Source organism: Phacochoerus africanus, chromosome 6 (genome assembly GCF_016906955.1).
Source record: "Phacochoerus africanus isolate WHEZ1 chromosome 6, ROS_Pafr_v1, whole genome shotgun sequence".
Taxonomy (NCBI): domain Eukaryota; kingdom Metazoa; phylum Chordata; class Mammalia; order Artiodactyla; family Suidae; genus Phacochoerus; species Phacochoerus africanus.
In genome coordinates, this window is record NC_062549.1 from 42172359 (window position 1) to 42195456 (window position 23098).

At 37.4% G+C, this 23098-nt stretch overlaps 1 protein-coding gene across 1 annotated transcript in view; it reads left to right on the forward strand.

The window, feature by feature from the left end:
• The window catches only part of RAD54B (RAD54 homolog B), a 118068-nt gene that overhangs the window by 70036 nt on the left and 24934 nt on the right, over window positions 1–23098 (forward strand). The window contains exons 4-9 of the mRNA XM_047783600.1: window positions 6031–6225; window positions 8791–9066; window positions 13479–13641; window positions 15587–15812; window positions 16081–16288; window positions 21989–22128. Of these exons, the coding sequence (XP_047639556.1) occupies window positions 6031–6225; window positions 8791–9066; window positions 13479–13641; window positions 15587–15812; window positions 16081–16288; window positions 21989–22128 (1208 nt within the window). The remainder of the gene's footprint in view (window positions 1–6030; window positions 6226–8790; window positions 9067–13478; window positions 13642–15586; window positions 15813–16080; window positions 16289–21988; window positions 22129–23098) is intronic.

Here is a 23098-nt window from a genome sequence, read left to right on the forward strand (position 1 = left end):
CATATATACATTCTTTTTTGTTATGGTTATAGGATACTGAATATAGTTCCATATGCTATAGAGTAGGATCTCATTGTTTATCCATTCTTTATATAATAGTCGCATCTACTAATCCCATACTCCCATTCAATCCTTTCCCCCAACCCCTTGGCAACCACAGGTCTGTTCTCTCTGTCTGTGAGTCTGAGGAAACTTGCACTTTTGAGCTTTCAGCCCCACTCACCCCAAATCTCACCCTTACCTCCCAGCCCTAAACAACCACTAATCTACTTCCTGCCTCTATAGATTTCCCTGTTCTGGACATTTCATATGAGTGCAGTCACATGATATGTGATTTTGTGATTGGCTTCTTCCATTTAGCATAATGTTTTCAAGGTTCATACTGTTGTAACATATCAGTATTTTCCTTCTTGTAGCATCAGTTTAATGGACATTTGGGTTGTTTCTACCTTTGGGCTTTTGTGAATAATCCTGATTTAAATATTTATGTGTAAATTTTTGTGTGGACATTTTTTCATTTTGCACTTGGGCATATACCTAGGAATGGGACTTGCTAGGTCATATGGTAACTCTAGTCTTTTGGGGAATTGCAAAACTGTTTTCTAAAGTGGCTGCAATATTTTATATTCCCACCGGCAGTGTCTGAAGATTCTAATTTCTCCACATCGACACCACACATTATTATCTATTTGATACAAATCATCCAAGTGGATGAAGTATAGCTTGCGTATAGCTTGTGTTTTTTGCATTTCCAAGATGACTAATGATGTTAAACATCTTTTTATATGTTTATGGTATATAGTTTTACCAAATTATCTGTTCATGTCTTTTGCTCACTTTCTATTCATTTTTGTCTTATTTTTTAGATGTAAGACTTCTTTATTTTTTAATTTTTATTATTTTTTGCTTTTTAGGGCTGCACTTGCGGCATGTGGTTCCCAGGCTAGGGGTTGAATCAGAGCTGCAAATGCCAGTCTACACCACAGCCATAGCAACACAGGATCTGAGCTGTGTCTCTGACCTACACCACAGCTTGGGGCAACACTGGGTCCTTAACCCACTGAGCGAGGCTAGGGATTGAATCCATATCCTCATGGATACTAGTTGGGTTCGTTACCACTGAACCACAATGGGGACTCCAACATAAGAATTCTTTAGAAAAAATTTTTTTTAGAGTTTCCATTGTGGCTCAGTGGGTTAAGAACCTGACATAGTGTCTGTGAGGATGTGTATTGAAACCCTGGCCTCTCTCAGTGGGTTAAAGATCCCGTGTTGCCACAAGCTGCAGCACAGGTTGCAGATACTGAAGATGCAGCTCAGATCTGGTGTTGCTATGGCTGTGGTGTATAGGCTGTCAGCTGTAAGAAAAAGAAAGCAAGAAAAAAAGGGAAAAAATTTTATGTAAAATATAGTTGATTTACACTGTTGTGCCAATTTCTGCTGTAAGTGACCCAGTCACACACACACTCATATATATATATATATACACACATGCACCCATACACATTCTTTTTCTCATATTATCTTTTATTATGTTCTATCCCAAGAGACTGGATATAGTTCCCTGTGCTATACAGTAGGATTTCTCATTGCTCATCCATTGTAAATATAATAGTTTGCATCTGCTAAGCCCAAACTCTTGAGTCCATCCCATTCCCTCTCGGCAACCACAAGTATGTTCTCTTTGTCTCTGAATCTGTTTGTGTTTTGAATATAGGTTCATTTGTGCCATATTTTAGGTTCCACATATAAATGGTATCATATGGTTTTGAGACATAAGAATTCTTTATATATTTTGGAGACAAGTCCTTTTTGTCTTATGTAGGTGTTGTGGTTATTTTTATCCTTCTATTGCTTACCTTTTTATTTTCCTAATAGCATTCAAAAAGCAAAATTTAAAAATTCTGATGAAATTGAATATATAATTTTTTTGTATTTATTTATTTATTTTTGTCTTTTTGCCTTTTCTAGGGCCGCTCCCTTGGCATATGGAGGTTCCCAGGCTAGGGGTCTAATTGGAGCTCTAGCCACCGGTCTATGCCACAGCCACGGCAACACAGGATCCAAGCTACATCTGCGACCTACACCACAGCTCACGGCATCGCTGGATCGTTAACGCACTGAGCAAGGCCAGGGATCGAACCTGCAACCTCATGGTTCCTAGTCGGATTCGTTAACCACTGCACCATGATGGGAAGTCCAATTTTTTGTGTTTTTTAATACATTTGTTTTATAAGAAACTTTTGCCTACTTCAAGATTACAAATATTTTTTCCTACACTTTCTCGTACAAATCTGTAGTTTCAGGTTTTATGTTTAGGCCTGGGATCCTTTTTGAGTTAAATTTTGTGTACAGGATGAGTTGATGGTTGATGTTCATCTTTTTCCATGTAGATATCCAGGTGACTTAACAACGTTTGTTGAAAAGACTGTCCTGGAGTTCCTGTTGTGGCTCAGTGATAACGAACCCCACTAGTATCCATGAGGACACAGGTTCGATCCCTGGCCTCAATCAATGGGTTAAAGTATCTGGCATTGCCGTGAGCTGTGGTATATATAGGATGCAGAAAGCTTGGATCTGGCGTTGCTATGGTTGTGGTGTAGGCTGTCGGCTGCAGCTCTGATTTGACCCCTAGCCTAGGAACTTCCATATGCCGTAGGTGTGGCCCTAAAAAAAGACAAAAAAAAAGACAAAAAAAAAGAAAAAAGACTTTCCCTTTCCCACTGAATTCATTTCATCAGTTTTGTTGAAAATCAATTGGCTGTATCCATGTCTGTCTATTTCTGGCCACTATTTTGTTGCATTGATCTGTATGTCTTTTTATTTTTTCAGTACCAAAGTATCTTTGTTATCATTGCGTGATAGTAAATGTTGAAATCAGTAAGTCCTCCTACTTTGTTCTTTTTAAAAAAGCCACTTGATTATTCATGTTCTTGTGTTTTCATATAAATTTTATTTATTTATTTAGTCTTTTTGCCTTTTTTCTTGAGCCGCTCCCACAGCATATGGAGGTTCCCGGGCTAGGGGTCGAATCTGAGCTGTAGCCACCGGCCTACGCCGTAGTCACAGCAACGCGGGATATGGGTCATGTCTGCGACCCACACCACAGCTCACGGCCATGTCGGATCCTTAACCCACTGAGCAAGGCCAGGGAACGAACCCGCAACCTCATGGTTCCTAGTTGGATTTGTTAACCACTGCGCCACAATGGGAACTCCTCATATAAATTTTAGAATCGACTTATTTTCTACCAAAACATCTTGATGTTTGATTGGTATTGTGTTGTACATAGAAATCATTTTGGGGAGACTTGCTGTCTTAAAATTTATATATCCAATCTGTGAAATAGGAGCTTTTTAAATTTAGATTGTTGTTAATGTCTTTAATTTTCACTGTAGAGGTCTTAGATTTTTTTTTTATTAGATGTATTCCCAAGTATTTCATACTTTTTTTGGGGGGGGGGAAGGGGCTATTGTGAATGGAGTTTTAAAAATTTTATTTTCCAATTATTTATTGTTAGTCTATTATGAATACAGTTGATTTTTACATAGGAACCTAGCGTCCTGTGAGCTTGCTAAATTTGTTTCATTAGTTCTAGTCATTTGTTTTTAGGTTCCATGCGTATCTCTATGCAAATAACTTTATTATCTGAACATAGGTATATTTTTACTTCTTCCTTTGTTTCTTTTTTCGTGTTTTTATGGCTGCACCCATGGCATATGGAAGTTCTCAGGTTAAGGGTCAAATTGAAGCTGCAGCTTGCGGCAATGCTGGATCCTTAACTCCCTGAGCAAGGCCAGGGATCAAACCTGTGTCTGCGTGGATACTAAATGGGTTCTTAACCACTGAGCCACAGCAGTAACTCTCTTAATTCTTCCTTTCTGATCTTCATGCTTTTTGTTTTTATTGCTTTATTGTATTGGCTAGGACTTCCAGGAAAACATTGAATAGAAGTTGTGAAAAATGGGTTTTCTTCCCCCCACCCCCAATCTCAAGGTTTTTTTTTTTTTTTTCCATTTTCTTTCCCTGTTTAAGTAGATGGTATATTTTAAAAGGTAAAGTAAAAAAAATTTTTTTTGAAAATTCTGTTGTTTTGATAGCATTGTGGGGTCAAGGGTGGATTTGGTAAAAGATATAGTGAGTATCTCTTCAGTAATGTGGGAATGAGATTTTGTTCTCTTCAGCTAGAGTAACTTTAATCTAGTCATTGAAAATATAGTATACAAGTTAGGTGAGAAAAAGGAGCTAGGGCTCAATATGAGGGTGGTCTTGTCTTTCTCATAGAAGGGCTGGTATTCTAACTGCCAAGGGAAAAAAGAAGAAATAAGCAGAGAAATAAGGGGGGAATTTTGTCTCTAGTGTTAAGTGTACTTTGAATTAATAGATAACTTTAGAGTGTTTTTGCTCCAAAATACTAAAAGATACCATCATTTAGAATATCATATACATACTTTTCAAGCTATTCTGCTGTTACTCTTTGTTTTATTATGTTTTAAGTTGAAGCATAATTTGCCTGCAATAAATTATATAGCTCTTAATTGAGCAGTGATGATTCTTATTAATTGTATATACCCATGTACATACACCAGTCAGAACAAGTTCCTTTCTCCTGTCACTTTCCAGTCAATTTCCCAACTACAGAGGCAGCAACCACTTCCTGGTTTCTATCACCATAAATTAGTTTCCCCATTGCCGGAGAATTTTCTGTGTTAGGCTGTTTGGAGATATATATATATATATATATATATATATATATATAAAAATTAGTTTCCCCATTGCCGGAGAATTTTCTGTGTTAGGCTGTTTGGAGATATATATATATATATATATATATATATATATATATATATATATATATATAAATTAGTTTCCCCATTGCCGGAGAATTTTCTGTGTTAGGCTGTTTGGAGATATATATATATATATATATATACACTGCTGATTTACAGTGTTTTGTCAATTTTCTACTGCATAGCAAGGTGACCTCGTCACATATAGATGTATACATTCTTTTTTCTCACATCATCATGCTCCATCACAAGTGACCGGACATAGTTCTCAGTGCTATAGGATCCCATTGCTTATCCAATCCAAAGGCAACAGTTTGCATCAATTAACCCCAAATTCCCAGTCCCTCCCAGTCCCTCCCCACCCCAACTCTCGGCAACCACAAGTCTTCTCCATGTCCATGATTTTCTTTTTGGTGGAAAGGTTGATTTGTGCCATATATTAGATTTCAGATATAAGTGAAATCATATGGTATTTGTCTTTCTCTTTCTGACTTACTTCACTTAGTATGGGAGTTTCTAGTTTCTAGTTTCTAGTTCCATCCATGTTGCTGCAAATGGCATTATTTTGTTCTTTTTTGGATATGTTTTTATAAGGTATTGCTAGAAATGATTTCAAGACAAGTATAGACCTTTGTAAAAAGAAACTTTTTATTTCCTGATATGATACTGAATTCTAACATTCAGTGGCCCAAACTAATTGTTCTCTAACTAGGAGAGAATATTTTAGTGAAATTTAGTCTGATTGCTAATTTGTTGTTTTACCTTTGTCTTTATTTAAGAAATCCACAGGTTCTTCTTTCAGAGAACTTTGTGACCTTAAATTCCTTTCCCTTGATTTATCATGTCACTGTTAATTAAATTGGTTGTTTATTCAAAATGTGATTTTAAGTATTTTTTTCAAGGATACTGAAATTTAAACTACTAAAGTTTAAAATTTTGAAGTAGTTAGAGAACTACTAGATCTTTACTAGAGTTTTAAAAAGTTGGCAGTGATTATTATGTTATTCTACTTCAACTGAGTTTATACAACTTTGGGATGATAGGAAATTTACATTCATTGTACTCATGGTAGTACTAGTACCTGACATTTGAATTTCTATGTTTATAAAATGCTAACATGAGTATGAGAAAAGTATTCTTTCCTACTTAATCTGACTTGTGTTTTTATGTTGTTGAATGATCTTACTACTTAAATATTAAAGTCATCTTTAATAATGTGGCTTTTATTTTTTTATTCTAGCTCATTCAGCCCCTAAAGAAATAATAGTGTGTAATGGACAAGAAGAGGAACCTGATAGCCCAGTTAAATATTTCAGTGTTGTTTGGTGTAAGGCTTCAAAGAAAAAACACAAAAAGTGGGAAGGTGATGCTGTTCTTATTATAAAAGGAAAGTCATTTGCATTAAAGGATTTGGAAGGCAAAGACATTGGAAGAGGTATTGTGATATTACCTGATGTTGATTTGGTCTAATATTATTATCTTATCTCTGGCTATGAAGTGAAAGATAATTGGGTTTTACAAAGGAGTTCTTTAATTGACTTTCATGTCTAAATATCTCATAAACAAAATTTTCTCATAATAGTCAGTCTGACAATCTGCGTTTACTGGCTCAGTGAGGTGAGTCTCATCCCATGATTTCATTTTCTCCAAAAACAAAGTGGCCAGACAGGTATATATAGTTATTTTGGAATTTTTCAGAGATGAAACAGTTTGTCTTGGTGTGGTTTTCATCTCTCTCTTTCTCTTTTCTTTTTTTCCCCAGAATGCTGAGTGAGTAAAAGTTAAAAAGATTGATATCAGGAGTGGAATGATATTTAACTTCAATGATACCTAATAAAAGTTTGAAAATAGCAAGGAGATAATGGCTAGGCATAACCTAGATTATCACATCTAAATTGGAGTTTACCATTGTTTCCATTATAAAATCTTGCCAGCATGATTTGTACAAGTTAGCCCATAAATCCAGAGTACTAAACACCAACCATGGTTTTTTTGCATTGTCTCTTACTGTTCAGTTCTGAGCATGGTGCATAATTATAGAATCTATTCTCCCTGCTCACCCATTCATTTGAAAATATCACAGTTTTTAGTTTTCAGTAACTGTCACATGCTAAGCACTATGCTAGGAGTAAACATTCAAAGATGGATGTAGTTTATAGTTTAGTGGGGAAGGGACAATGTAATTGACTATTAGGAAGCACTAAGATAATTGTTTCAGTGAGAATTTTTGCCAAGCACAATAAGAGCATTCATAGAAAGACTATTTAAGTCTGCCTAGGAAGCTAGGGGAAAACTTCATAGGTGTTACTGTTTAAGGTAATATTTGAAGTATGAATAGTGTTGTAGGGTATGAGAAAGGGGAATAACATACGCACAGGCATAAAGGTAGGAGAAAGTTAAAATTACTTCAGTGTTTCAGGGATGTAGTACGTGAAGGGCAGTGACGGAGGGGCAAGAGTTGAGGCTGAATGGAATTATCAGCAATAGAATTTTTTATTGAAATAGAATTGATTTACAATATTGTATGCAGTAGAATCTTTTATCGTAAAAATATTGAACAAATATTATATTCATAGTGTTATGCTTAGTGTCTAGAGAAAATAAAAAGAAAAATTACGGTATACATTCCATGTTGTTGCTTAAGGTAGATTGAGCCTCAATTTTGGGAGAACTTATGTATATGTATTAGGTGAATTTATATTTTAAAGTAAAAATTATCAAATTATCCTGTAATATCTCCTACCCATAAGATGTAGTATATATGGTTAGTATATATGTACAGTTTGTGATAAAATAAACTTTCCATTGCAAGTAGCCAAAAATGCAATTTAAATTATAAACAGTTTGTTTTTGCTCTGAGTACATAAGTAGTATCACTTACGGTGCTTTTAAAACAATTCCAGTACTTAGTCCTTGACCTTGGAGGCTGTGATTATTTGGTCTGGTTGGTGGGGAGGGGGACTGGACGTAAATATATTTTAGCCAGGTGGCTCTCATACCCAGCAGTTGAAAAACACGGGTTTAAACACTGAACGAAGTTTTATTGGCTTTCAAAGTGAAAACATCCAAACATAAGACTTGGTTGCTTAATTATAGCAATAAATATATCAACCTGGAGTTAATCTTGCAAGTTATTGCCTATAATGCAAGCAATTTTTCTTTTAAATAAATTGGATAAACAGCATTTAAATACATTTTCCTACATGGAAAAGACACTAGGAAAACTGCAGACTGGACGGCTGGAATTGCAAACATTTTGTGATAATGTAGTCAGATTCATTTGACTCCATCATTACACAATACCCAGAAAAGAACAAGTGTGGGAAACAAAGTTCAGGAGTTTTAAGAAAGCCTTGCGGAGATTTAGAGATGTTTGAGACAATCATATGATTCGAAATGAAATGAGAGATCTTGGAGTGACAGAGGCTGCTGAAGATACCTCAAAATTAAGTTTATTCCTGTTGCCCATTTTCACGTCATTAATAGTAATTGGGTCAATAGTGTTGGATTCTATGTGAAGATAAAACTATAATTGTCATTAATGTGGAGAGATCAACACTGCTGTTGAATTGAGCTGTTTTGGGGAATGGAGGAATCAGTCTTTGGCATTTAGGAACGCCAACCAAATAACTTCTTCTTATATCAGAGGTTTATCGTAAGTGATTGAAGGATATATATTGTGTGGTTACCAGTTGGCACAGATTGTAAATATTAGCTCATGTGCCGTGGGTGTGGCCCTAAAAAAAAAAAAAAAAAAGCCTTGCCTCTTTAAAGCTTGGCTAATTTTTATACATGTATAATTATTTGTTCTTTCTGATTTGTGTGTATGTGTTTAAACTAAAATGATTAATTATGTTTTTATTCTGGCTAATGGGTTATACAAGTCTATTTATGTTCAAAGTACAGTTTTCATTCTGTACAGTTATAGGAAGAGACTATGGTTAACACTTAGTCATCTTAGAGTTTCAATAAATTAATTTTCTTTCTTCTCAATTTAAAGGCATTGGATATAAATTTAAAGAACTTGAAAAGATTGAAGAGGGTCAAACAATGATGATTGGTGGAAAAGAAATAGAAGTCATGGGTGTAATCTCTCCAGATGATTTCAGCAGTGGCAGATGTTTTCAGCTTGGACTTTCTGGGGCCTTAAATTCTTCTCAAACTCCCAAGAAGTGTGTCTCTAACCCTTTTAAAAGTGTCTGTAAACTAAATTCAAAGGAAAATAGACAGAATGGCTTCCAGAATTGCAAACCACGTCATGATCCATATGCACCAAGTAAGATTTAACAGCTAATTTGAATATTCTGTTTATACTGTCTAAAGATTTTTTTGGTATGTGAATTTAAGGTTTAAGTTTTTCTTTCAAGTTTTTTCAGGGGAGCTCCCACTATGGCGCAATAGGATTGGCAGCGTCCTGGGGGTGCTGGGATGCAGTTTCGATCCCTGGCCCCGCACAGTGGGTTAAGAATCCGGCACTGCCACAGCTGTGGCTTAGGTTGCAACTGAGGCTTGGACTGATCCTGGCCCAGGAACTCCATATGCCACTGGGTGGCCACAAAAAAGTTTTTTTCAGGTGAAAGTATATATATTCTTCATGTAAATCTAACATAAGGGATAATGTTGAAGTTGAATGACAATGTGGTTTGAGAATTATTTCATAAGTAACTGTACAGTTCCAAGAATATAGTAATCAAGATGCTATGCATGTGTTGAAGGAAAATTATACAACTTGTAGATGTATACACACATACATACATATGTATGATTTTGAAAAGAATCTTAATATCTTTAGTAGGGAGAAAAATTAGTAAATTCATGAATTAGGAATATTTTTAAACTTCCATTTTGAAGACCATGTGCTTTGATCACATGTATTAGTGAGTAGCAGTTTAATTCAGCGTTAAAGTGTTGAAAGGTGAGATGTCATATAAAAAATTAAAATTTTATTCATGAGAATTCAATCAAGTCACTTTTTACATTAATACATTTTTTTGTCTTTTTTTTTTTTTTGGTCTTTTCTAGGGCTGCCCCCGTGGCATATGGAGGTTCCCAGGCTAGGGGTCTAATTGGAGCTGTAGCCGCCGGCCTACACCACAGCTACAGCAACTCAGGATCAAGCCACGTCTGCGACCTACACCACAGTTCACGGCAACACTGGATCCTTGACCTACTGAGTGAGGCCAGGGATCGAACCTGCAACCTCATGGTTCCTAGTGGGATTTGTTAACCACTGAGCCACGACGGGAACTCCTGTCTTTTGTCTTTTTAGGGCTGCACCTGTGGCATATGGAGGTTCCCAGGCTAGGGGTCTAATCGGAGCTATTGCTGCTGGCCTACACCAGAGCCACAGCAATGCCAGATCTGAGCCCTATCTGTGACCTACACCACAGCTCACTGCAACACTGAATCCTTAACACACTGAGCGAGGCCAGGGATTGAACCCACAACCTCATGGTTCCTAGTGGAATTTGTTTCCTCTGCGACACCACGGGAACTTCACACATTAATTAATTTAATTTAAAAGTTACATTAAAAATGAAACCTAGTCTGTTTACGACTTTAAAATTTGATTGTTCAGTCAACAAGCATTTCTTTCTTTTTTCTTTTTTTTTTTTTTGTCTTTTTGCCATTTCTTGGGCTGCTCCCGCGGCATATGGAGGTTCCCAGGCTAGGAGTCGAATCGGAGCTGTAGCTGCCGGCCTACACCAGAGCCACAACAATGCGGGATCCGAGCCGCGTCTGTGACCTACACCACAGCTCACGGCAACACTGGATCCTTAACCCACTGAGCAAGGGCAGGGATCAAACCTACAACCTCATGGTTCCTACTTGGATTCGTTAACCACTGCGCCATGACGGGAACTCCAAGTATTTCTTGTGTGTCTTTTATGCAATGAGCCCAGAGGTGAAACTGTCATCACAGAGCTTCTCATTTGGTGAAGAGACAAACAAGAAATTTGAATTATAGTGTAGTAGATGTGAATGTTGTAGAATAGAGTAGGCTTCTTTCATTATAGTAGTAAAATAAAAGTATTAAAATAACTATTTTATTCTCTTACAAGTGTCATGGAAACATAGAATTTTTGAATTAAAGGGACCTTTCAGTAATTTAGGCAAATCCCCTCACTTTGCATTTAAGGAGACTGAGTCCCAGAAGGATGAACTGACTTGCTTAAATTAAAACAATTATTTGCATAATTTGATTTAAAATTCCCAGATTAAAATTCCTAGCTCTCCTTTCTAGCTTATTTGAGACTTAATTGAAATTTAGAGGATGGTAGTTTATGCATCTGATTTTTCTCTTTATCTGAATATCTTGTCTATCCCACTGGCTCTTTTTAACAAGCCTTCTTCTTTCCTTCATTCTTTCTCTTTGCCTTCCTATTATGTGATGAGGCCTATGGGAACTGAAAAGAATACTGTGCTTAGTCAAAGACCTGAGTTAGAGTCCTGAATTTGCAACTGAACTAACTAGTGCTTTGACCTCTTGCTTTAGTCAATTACTTCACTAATGTCTTGCCTCCTCATGTGCAAAATGAGGTTCTAATAACTACCATAGAGACTTAGAGTGCCTGGTACATACTGTGTACAATAAATATTTGTTCACTGAGTGGATAAAAAATTTTATTGTAGTAATTTATATATATGTGTACGTGTGTGTGTAAGACTTTTTTGTAAATGGTAAATAGTTGATTATTCATATTTATTTGTTTTTATTTTTTTGTATTTTAGGGCTGCACCTGTGGCATATGGAGGTTCCTGGGCTAGGGGTCAAATCAGAGCTTCAGCTGCCAGCCTACATACACCACAGCCATAGCAACGCGGGATCTGAGCCACGTCTTCGACCTACACCACAGCTCATGGCAACGATGGATCCTTAACTCACCGAGTGAGGCCAGGGATCGAACCCACCTCCTTAGGATACTAGTCGGGCTCATTAACCACTGAGCCATGACGGGAACACTTATTTATTTATTTATTCATTTTTATCTTGCTGGTAGTAGGACTAAGTTGTAAACTTAAAACTAAAGCATGAGAAATTTGTTAGCATTAAATGATGCATCATCTTTGAGAAGGTAGAGGGGCATCTTAAGATTTGAACTGGTGTCCCACTGCTGTGGTGCTTTAGGTTTTACCGTTCTTGAAGCTGGGTGCTTTGTTAGGTGATTTATGACCGTGTGGTCCTTTTTGCTTGAGCTGTGTATCATCTTTTATCTCTTTCTGCTTTTTCCCCACTTTGTCCTTTTTAAAATGATAGAAAAAACTGGGGCCATTTCTTTTTTTTTTTTTGTCTTTCTGCTATTTCTTTGGGCTGCTCCCGTGGCATATGGAGGTTCCCAGGCTAGGGGTCGAATCGGAGCTGTAGCCACTGGCCTACACCAGAGCCACAGCAACGCGGGATCCGAGCCGCGTCTGCAACCTACACCACAGCTTACGGCAATGCCGGATCCTTAACTCACTGAGCAAGGGCAGGGACCAAACCCGCAACCTCATGGTTCCTAGTCGGATTCGTTAACCACTGCGCCACGACGGGAACTCCTGGGGCCATTTCTTGACTGGAAATCCACAAGGCATGTCTTATTTTGCTCCTGGGATATAGAGTAAAACCCAAGGGTTATGTGTTCTATTTTCACTCCTTAGTCCCCTACTTGCTAGGAAATGACCTCAAAAATGAGAGCTCCTTTTGGTTGCTCAGAAACCTAGGAAGATCCACAGAAAACTTTCCTCCAGGTGATTGCTATGGGTAAACATGACCAGACTCTCATTCCTATGACTTTATATTTCTGCACTGATGGATATTTATTTAATCTCCTGGAACCTATTTTTTTAAATTTCCTTTTCTCATATTTATTCTTCTCTTTTTGTTTGTCTGTTTTTTACAATCTATTTTATTTTTTAACCGTGATGTACATTTAACCAAATGTATCCAAAAAATAATTTTGATGAGTTTATTATCTCATTTCAGATTTATAAATTGTGACCAGCTTTCTAGTTATATTTAATTTTGGTTTTTGAGTGATTTTTAAAATAAATCTTTTAAATCATATTAGCATATTTCTAAAGAATTACGTTATTTGATGGTTACTTCATGCTGCTTTGCAAAGACTCATGAATGAAGTAATTAACTTTAAGCAAATAATGTTGGTGAAGTCAATGGAAAATTTGTCATTCTTTTCAGTTCTCCCAATTAATAAGAGTAATGGTCATTGTTAGTGGGTACAGTACTGAAAATAAAGAGACCCTTTATATTAAATTTGGAGAGCCTTTCCAGAATAAGAAGCTGTGAGCATTAGCAGGAACATCTTGGCAAAATTCCAGCCTGTGCTTTCAGTTGGAAATAGTTCTTTTTGTTCTGAATACCGAACTGTTAAGTGTTGTGGCTTACCAAATCTTTATTAGACAATAGTGAATTTCAGTTGTTTCATAAAGTTTGGAAAGCTCCTTGCATTTAAGTTTGGAAAGCTCTTTGTAATTCTTTGCATGAAATCTTACATCCATAAGTCATGAGATTTTTCTTTTTTAATTTTGTACCTTTGCTTAGCATTGATGTACTGAATTTCAAATTTTTTTTTTTGTCACAAATGATGGCAAACAGTTCTACCTTCTGAGTAACTGAAGTAAGATGATTTAATTACTGACAAAGTGAATTGGAATATGTTTATAATTATACTTTACTTTTTTCTTAAGATTCCCTTGTTATGCTACGACCAGATAATAATCACCAGTGGATGTTCAATAAGAACCATTTTCCTATTGTGGATGTAGTAATAGATCCTCACCTTGTGTATCACCTTCGACCACATCAGAGAGAAGGAATCATATTCCTTTATGAATGTGTGATGGGAATGAGGTAGGAAAATAATTTGTTTAGTCTAATCTGAACTTTACCTTGTAACATAATGGTTTTTTAGGAAGAGCCTGATATATAATGCATCTCAGTGGGTACATCATGAATTCTATTTTGGTAGGCATGGCAAATGGTAATTAATGTGTGCATTTTTTCCACAAGTGGTTCTTGATGTTGTGTGCCAGACATCTTGCTAGGAGCTAGGCATATAGCTTATGAGGATTTTGAAAAAGGTTTTCTTCTTATCTCAGCTCTACTTAAAAAAAAAAAAAAAAAGAGTCCCTCCTCCCCTTTTACTTTTTTTGTTTGTTTGTCTTTTTAGGGCCACCCTGCTGCATATGGAAGTTTCCAGGCTAGGGGTCGAATCAGAGCTGTAGCCGGTGACCCACACCACACCCCCAGCCACAGCAACGCCAGATCTGAGCCGAGTCTGCGACCTATACCACAGCTCACAGCAACGCTGGATCCTTAACCCACTGAGCGAGGCCAGGGATTGAACCTACATTCTCATGGTTACTAGTCAGATTCATTTCCGCTGAGCCAGATGAAAACTCCCCTCCTCCCCTTTTAAAATTGAATTTTCTTAGAGAATTGTAGTTGAAGTACCAGTGAAGTAGAAGACACACACACACACACACACACATACATACATTCCAGACAAACGAGGTAGAAAAGAATCAAAGGTCTCTGCTAACATCTTAGTAGATTTCCTTCCAGTCCTTTTCCGCTTTGTTCTTAAAGCATAGGACCTTGATTTTTATATTGGTCTTAGAGTTGGGAATGTAAATTGCCTTAGACTCAAAGAAGCCTTTGAATGGTGACAAATTCAGGGAAAACTATATCCTAGAAAACTTTCTAGATTCATGTTCTCTCTCAAATCTGCTCTTCTTTGTGGAGATCTATCTCAGCTGGCTTGAGAATTCATCTTTGATTTCTTCTCTCTCATCTTCTCTATCTAATCAAACCTGAACTTTTAATTATTTTGACCTCCCAAGTATCATTTGGTTTCTAATAGTTCCTGGCACCTCACTGTAGCAGCCCTAGTAACGGATGCCATAAAATTATATTTTATATGGATTATTGCAATGGCTTCTAACTTGTGCATCTTCTTCTGATGCTCCTCAAATTCATTCATTTATTGCCACCAGCTAGCTTTTTCTGAAAACAGTTCTGAACATGGCATTTCCTTGCTTAAAATTATTACAACTGAGAGCAGTGTTTCCTATTCTGCGATATGCACTCCACTGGGTGGTGTGTGGCATCATTTTAGGTGTACATGACAATGCCAGATCTGTAACCTGCTCGAACCACCAGGGAACTCCCTATTTTTAACTTTCTTTGTTTGGGGGGGCGGTGCACCTGTAGCATGTGGAAGTTCCCAGGCTAGGGATCAAACCTGCACCACAGCTGCCATCCAAGCTGCTAGAGTGACAATGCCAGATCCTTAACCTACTGTACCACAAGAAAACTCCTGTAGTGAATTTCTATTTACCTTTAAAACTCTGCCCAAGGTTCATTTTCTTCCAGCGAAGCCTTCTTGCTCCCTTCCCTCCACTGTGAAAGGGTGGATCGCTATTTTCTTTCTGCCACTCACTATGTTTCAGTTAACTGGCATCTTGCAGTGGCAAATTGTTGAACTAAAATAATAATAATAGTGGCTATAATTCATGTTTGTAATTTTTTTCTCTACACTTTGAAATGGAAAACATAAAATTGTTAATTTCAATTTGTTTTAGTAATTTAGTTGACAATAAGTACATCATAAATATAATTACCAGAGATGCAAAAGAGGGGTATGTCATAAATTAGCTGTAAAAGTCTTTAGTGGGGCTAGTATTCATCCTAGTTACAAAATACTAGCTTCTGGTTCTTGACTAATAGGTAATGGTATTAGGGACATAAAATATATTCACTTCTTGATTAAAGGAAGTGTAATTATTTCTAACAGGGTGAACGGCAGATGTGGAGCTATTCTTGCTGATGAAATGGGTTTAGGGAAAACATTGCAATGTATTTCACTCATCTGGACTCTACAGTGTCAGGGACCCTATGGCGGGAAGCCGGTAATAAAGAAGACACTTATTGTTACACCCGGAAGCTTGGTGAATAATTGGAGGAAAGAATTTCAAAAATGGTTAGGAAGTGAAAGAATCAAGATATTTACTGTTGATCCGGTAAGAAACTTTTAAAAGTTTAGCCTTGGTCATTTTCTAAATCTCTAGCTTTTCAAATCAATTCTGCAGTTTCATTCTCTATGTGGTGGCAGTTTTTAAGTATATGTAACTCTCCCACTCCTTTGCAGGTAAATGGAATCTTGCCCTGTAATTTGGTTATGAGTTAACATATTCTAATACTTAGTTAATGGTTGTCAGGCATATGCTGCTTAAGTTTGATCTGACAGTTTCTACCCGTGATTTTTAAGTATTACCTTTTTGTTTTTAGGACCACAAAGTAGAAGAATTCACCAAATCACCTTTGTATTCTGTTCTTATCATCAGTTATGAAATGTTACTTCGATCCCTGGATCAAATTAAGAATATAAAATTTGATCTTCTAATTTGTGACGAAGGGCATCGTTTGAAGAACAGTGCCATTAAGACAACTACAGCCCTCTTTAGCCTCCCTTGTGAGAAAAGGATAATTCTAACTGGTCTGTATTTACTTTTGGGAAGACATGATAGAATTTTTGCCTAGCAAATACGCAACACTTTTAATATAATGTTTGGCATCCAAAGAATTGATGGTGTTGGATTGAATTCATACTAATAAGCCTGAGTTAGCTGAGTCTTGATAGGATTCTGAATTATCACATCCCTCTGTAATGCTCTGCAACCCAGATTTTGGAGGTTTTTTTTTTTTTTTTTTTTTGTCTTTTGGCCATTTCTAGGGCCGCTCCCGTGGCATATGGAGCTTCCGAGGCTAGGGGTCCAATCGGAGCTGTAGCCGCCAGCCTACGCCAGAGCCACAGCAATGCCAGATCTGAGCCGCTTCTGCGACCTACACCACAGCTCACGGCACCGCTGGATCCTTAACCCCCTGAGCAAGGCCAGGGATTGAACCTGAAACCTCATGGTTCCTAGTCGGATTCATTAACCACTGGGCCACGACGGGAACTCCAGATTTTGAAGTTTTTTGAGGAATAAATGCAATGGTATCATGGTATAGAAAGGAGGAGATGGGGCTGGATGGCCTATGCTTGGTTTTCAAGTATGGCATTTATAGTTAGGCAACTTTGGGCAATTTATACTTTTCTGTACATCAGTTTCCTTATGTATGAAATAGGGATAGTTATTCCCTCTATTTCCTGGAGTTGTGTGGGTCAAATGAGTCAATCCACATAAAGTTCTTGGAAAACTCCCCTATACATGATAGATGTTTAATATAAATACCTATTATTTTTCTATGTTTGTGCTCTATGTATATAGTTTATTGCTGGCCAAAACTAAACTTCTCGTCCAGACTCTCTGCTCTGGAAAGGTGAGATAGACTGTGTGTAAATACAAGAGTCCTTTTGTACTCATTCCTATTAAGCTTAACGCCTAGACTTAAATTAGACCTGAGTAGCTCATATAGCTTTTCTCCCACACCTCACTGTGGGCTTGTGTGGCCCTTGCAATTTGCCATTCTGGTAGCAGAAGAAAGAAGGGAATTGTATTCATTACTAATGTTTATACCTCCCCCCCCATTTTCTGCTCAAGGCACTCCTTGAGTAGCTACGAAGTTAAAAAGATTAACATTCAAAGGGGAAAGAAAAAGAAATAAAAGAGTGATAAACTAATATTACTTTTAGGTAATAATAATAATAGATAATAGAATAATAGATAATGTCCTTTAGCAAAAAATGGACAGTTTTAATATTCTCAATTATAAGCAAATACCAATTCAACTAGTATTATGAATTAAATTTAATATTTTCAGTAGAAAATGATGCTGGGGCTTTATTTGAAGGATTGGCCTAATAGTGACCACTGAGATAATTTCCTTTGAGGAATTGGCTTTGCCCCCTTTATTTGTACTTTGCCTTCTTCAGCTTGTTTCTGCTTTCCTGTCCTTGTCCCTGTTGTTCTTGAGCTGTGAATTTATGTGAAAACTAGCACTAATAAATCTTTTACATTTAGAAATACTTACAGTTGGTTTTTATCGCCTTGGAATTGCCCGAATAAATTCTTCTTTTTCATAGTGGCAGGATATCTCACCACCAAGGTGATTTGTGTCTTACTCTGGTAGTAACATTTGTGTATGAGTATGTTCAGTGCTACGTACATAATAGATGCTCAAAAACTAAGAATCAAATGAAAGTAATTTTGAGTTTGTTTCCTGGTATTGTCTAGCCCAGTGCTGTGGAGAATATTTAGTTACCATTTACTGGAATGTGTAATGGTTAAGATTCATTTTGCTTAATAGAGGTGCGTTAGACTTCTGGGGCTGCCACAACAAAATACCATGGCACAGACACACACACAGAGATATGTATATATATATTGTTGTGTTATAACATTCTTAGAAACTAGAGCATGGAAATCATCCTCTAATCTCAACTTCTTAATAAATGTTAGCACTTTGTTATGTTTCATTATTCACATACACACACACATGCAGAAAACATGAGTCATATTTCTTTATTTTTATGTATACATATGAAATACATCTTTATAGGCATATATATGCACATAAAAATATACTTAATGTGAACATTTTCCTATGGCTGCTGCATAATTTGAAATGTGGTGGTGAATATCTATTACAAGCATATGCTTTTTCTATATAGATGCCAAAAGTGGAATTATAGAACCTAAAGGGAAAGTAGTATGAATATGTATAAAGAGCTTTTAGAGCTTTCCCCCCCCCCACACCTTTGGCATATGGCCAGGGATCAAATCTGAGCTGCAGCTGCAACCTATGCTACAGCTGTGGCAATACTAGATTCTTAACCTGTTGCACCAGGTCAGGAATTTAACCCTTGCCATGGAGACAACACCAGCTCCTTGGCCTGCTGTGTCACAGCAGGAATTCCTGTTAGAACTTCTTATGGAGATAATAAATGAGAATATAGGTGTAGGTTATTGGTAATCTTCCAGTTCTTGGGTTGGATGGTAGATTTATGCCTCCTTAAAAAATAAGCAATTGAAAAAAAAAAGCTTTTATTGCTGGGATGGCGGTAGGTTAGGAATTTTCTCAGTTTCCCTAGAAGTTTTACTTCTATAGCTCTGCCAGTAGTTTTAGTAAACAAAATAGTTTTAGTAAATGAAATAGTTTTAGTAAACAAACTTTACTTGAAAATCTTCAGTGTTTCTTTTTTTCCTTTCACAGGATATCGCTGCCTAACTTTACCTTCTTCCTATAGGTTCTACCTAGTCTAGAATTAGAAAAGAATACTAAAAGCAGTGAACTGGGGACTAAACTACTTCTAGGCAACATTTGTGACAATTTCTTTTTTTTTGTCTTTTGACCTCTTAGGGCCGCACCCTTGGCATGTGGAGGTTCCCAGGCTAGGGGTCTAATTGGAGCTGTTGCCGCTGGCCTACATCAGAGCCACAGCAACGCCAGATCTGAACCACGCCTGCAACCTACACCATAGCTTATCATTTGTGACAGTTTCTTAGAATGGTACTATGCTAGTGTATTGGCTCCCTTGTAGCCCCTTCTTTTCTTTAAAAAAAAAATGAATGAATGAATTAATTAATTAGGCCACGCCTATGGCATGTGGAAGTTACCTGGCCAGGGATCAAATCTGTGCCACAGCAGTCACCCAAGCTGCTGCGTTGTTAACACTGGATCCTTAACCTGCTGTGCCATAAGGGAATTCCCCCTTTCTCCTCTTTTCTTTTTTTCTTTTTTTGGCTGCAGTGGGCAGGATCTTGATGTGGGGTCTTAGTTCCCAGACCAGGGTTTGAACCTGGGCTGCAGTGGAGAAAGCACTGTATCACCAGGGAACTCTTCTTTTTTTTTGGCCATCTTGAGGCACATGGAATATATGGAATTCCTGGGCCAGGGATCAGATCCAAGACACAGCCATGACCTAAGCTGTAGCTGCAGTAATGCCGGATCCTTAACCCACTGTTCTGGGCTGGGGATCAAACCTGAGTCCCAATACTCCCAAGATGCTGTAGCTGATCCTGTTGCAACACAGGGGGAATTCTGGGAACTGCCTCTTCCTTTCTTCTTTATTGTCCTTTGGCCAGATCCTAGACACATAGAAGTTCCCAGGCTAGGGATGGCGCCCGCACCGCAGTTGTGACCTGTGCCACAGCTGTGGCAACACCAGCTGTGGCACAGGGGAACTTCCTCCCCCTCCCCTTTAAATCGTCCATTGTATTTTCTGCTCTAAATGCTTCTTCTGATGCCCTCCTGTGTTCTGCCTTTTTTTTTTTTCTTCTAATTTTGCTTTTGCCTCATTCCTTTGTGTATCAGTTGAGGTAATTTCAGATGCAGGTAACAGATATCTGAACCAAAGGTGCATATTCTCCCACATAACTTCAAGTCTAGAGCTAGGAGAGCTTCCAGGAGTGGTGATACAGCAGCTCCACAGTGTTGTCAAGGATTCTGGTTCTTTTTGTTTTCTGCTGTGCCGTGTTTGTGTTTTTGACTTCATCCCCATGCTTATAGCAGGTGACCAGAACAGTTCCAGACATCACATTTAGCTGAGGTGATATTTAAAGGAGAGCAGGGGCTGGCGCTGCCTTTTTCTCTATCTTTAAGAATAAGGAGACTTTCCCAGGCTCCTCTCTGACTTACTCTTATATCTCATTGGACAGGATGAGTCACTTACTCTTGGTGGAAACCGTTGGTGCCCTCTCTAATTCGCCTTTTCTGGGTTGTTACACCCATTCCATAGCTGCTGGGACTACTGATTAAACAACTCAAATCCCCTGCTTTTCCTCGAGAATTCTCATTGGTTGAATGAGAGCTTCCTTTTCCCCCTGCAACTTGGTCAATGATTGACTCGTAGAGAAGATAAGTAAAAAATGCAAGTTCCTTTGCCTCAGGGTAATTTCAGGACTGAGTTTACAGTGCAATTTATGCTTTAAGGCTCCCTGTAATTTAGCTTGAGCGAAATTGTTAGTTTCTTCCTCTACATTTTCTGATTCCTCCATTCCCTTTCTTCCGAGAGTTCTCCCTCATTAATTATGTGTAGCTTAATCCTTATCTTAGGCTCAGCTTCTGAGAACTCAGTCTAAGACAAACCCTTTCCTCTCTTTTCCTTCCTGCTTTTCCCACTCCCCCATCTTTATTAATTATTGTCATGGATATTCTTTTAAAGGCTTAATAAAATGCATACTTATATAAATACAGAGTTATTTTCTCTAACTCTGATGCAGCTAAACAATTTAGAACAAATTAGATGTTTTAAAAAATTAGTAAGCATTGGCCCAACATTGGGTCTACCCATTTAATTTTGAATTCTTTTTTTTTTTTCTCCTTTTTAGGGCTACACCCAAGGCATATGGGAGTTCCCAGGCTAGGGATCAAATTGGAGCTACAGCTGCTTGCCTACACCACAGCTACAGCAATGTTGGATCCTTAACTCACTGAGCAAGGCCAGGGATCTAGCCTGCATCCTCATGGATACTAGTTGGGTTCTTACCCCACCATAGTGGGAACTCCTATCCATTTAATTTTGAAGGAAGTGATTGTGAAATTCCGTAATTTCTTTTTTACAATTCCTATTTTCTGTTACTGAAATAAGTGTATTTTTCCAGTCCATGTCAACCTTTAAGATTAGTGAAGATCCCAATTTTATTCAATAACTTCATGAAGTGATAATAATAGATGCCATTCACTATTTCTACTAAATGTCAGGTACTTCATATCCAATGTCTCTACTTTTCATTGTAATACCACTGGAAAATAGTCTTCCCACTTTTATAAGTGAAAAAATCTTTAACTTAAAAGAGCTTAAGCAGTTTGTCCAGAGTCGTACAGTGATAATAATAACAGCAGTTATGGGCCATTTATTGTGCTCCAGGCGCAATATGAATTGTATATGAAATAACTCATTCGATCCTCACAACCTTAGGAGCTGCTATTATTATCCCTATTTTACAGCTAATAAAATTCGGGTAAGTAGCTTTCTCAGGGTTACTCAGAGAGTAAGTGATGCAGGTAGGATTCGTTCCCACACAGTCAGCCTCTAAAGCCTGTACTCAGCCACAGTGGATGGTACTTTAGTTCACTGTTAAAACCAGGAAGATTAATATGATTATTATTTAAAAAAAAAACCTTGATTTAGCTGCTCTTTCTTAGAGACTTTGCTTGTATTTAGTCGTCTTGGGGGGAGAGTACAAATTTCTATAAAGACCTGATATTGTAAAACACAAACTTGACTTTCTCATCACTTTTCTCTCTTTAGGTACTCCAGTTCAGAATGATCTCCAAGAATTTTTTTCATTAATTGATTTTGTAAATCCAGGAATATTAGGTTCTTTGTCATGTTATAGAAAAATATATGAAGAACCCATCATTACATCAAGACAACCTTCTGCTTCTCAGGTATAACTTACTTTATAATAAATAGGTTAGAAAAGAGCAGTACATCTGGGAATATTATCCATAACTTGGGTATTTTAATTTTGGAAAAATTAAATTAGTAGAGTGATTGTTTTATTTTTGCCACAATCTTTCAATTCCTCTTACTTAAATGACAGTAAATATATAAAAATGTTCATCCTTACTGGTATTTAAAAAGGTAAGCCAAGTAACCATGAAGTACCTATGGATGTTTTTGTTAGTTGGATTTACATAGTAATAGCAAGTGTACCTGAGAGTACTCTCCTCTACTGGTTGGTATATAAATTGGTACAACTGGAGGATAATTTGGTAATATGCATCAAAAGCCTTAAAATTGGGTATATCTTATGGCCTGGCAATACCACCTTTAGGAATTTATTATAAAAAAGTTATCATAGGAGTTCCCTTCATGGCTCAGTGGTTAACGAATCTGACTAGGAACCATGAGGTTGCGGGTTCGATCCCTGGCCTTGCTCAGTGGGTTAAGGATCCGGCATTGCTGTGAGCTGTGGTGTAGGTCGCAGATGTGGCTCGGATCCCGCATTGCTGGCTCTGGCCTAGGCGGGCAGCTAGAGCTCTGTTTTGACCCCTGGCCTGGGAACCTCCATATGCCACAGGAATGGCCCTAGAAAAGGCAAAAACACACAGACACACACAAAAAGAAAGAAATTATCATAGATATTTGAAAAGATTTAGCTGTATGGGTAAAAAATTAGAAACAAACTGAAGAAAAAAAACTAATTGGAAATAAACATTTCCAAAGGCAGGAAAATGTAACTTAGACTCTGCATTATCTATAGGTACTATATTTCACTGAGCCTAAGATACTATTAATTCTAGGATGCATCATTACTTTCTGTACCAGTAAGGAGAACATGCTATCAGTTATAATTGTAAGAGGTCATTGATTATAAAAGCATCCTATTTCAGAGAAGTTAAAGTAAAATATACC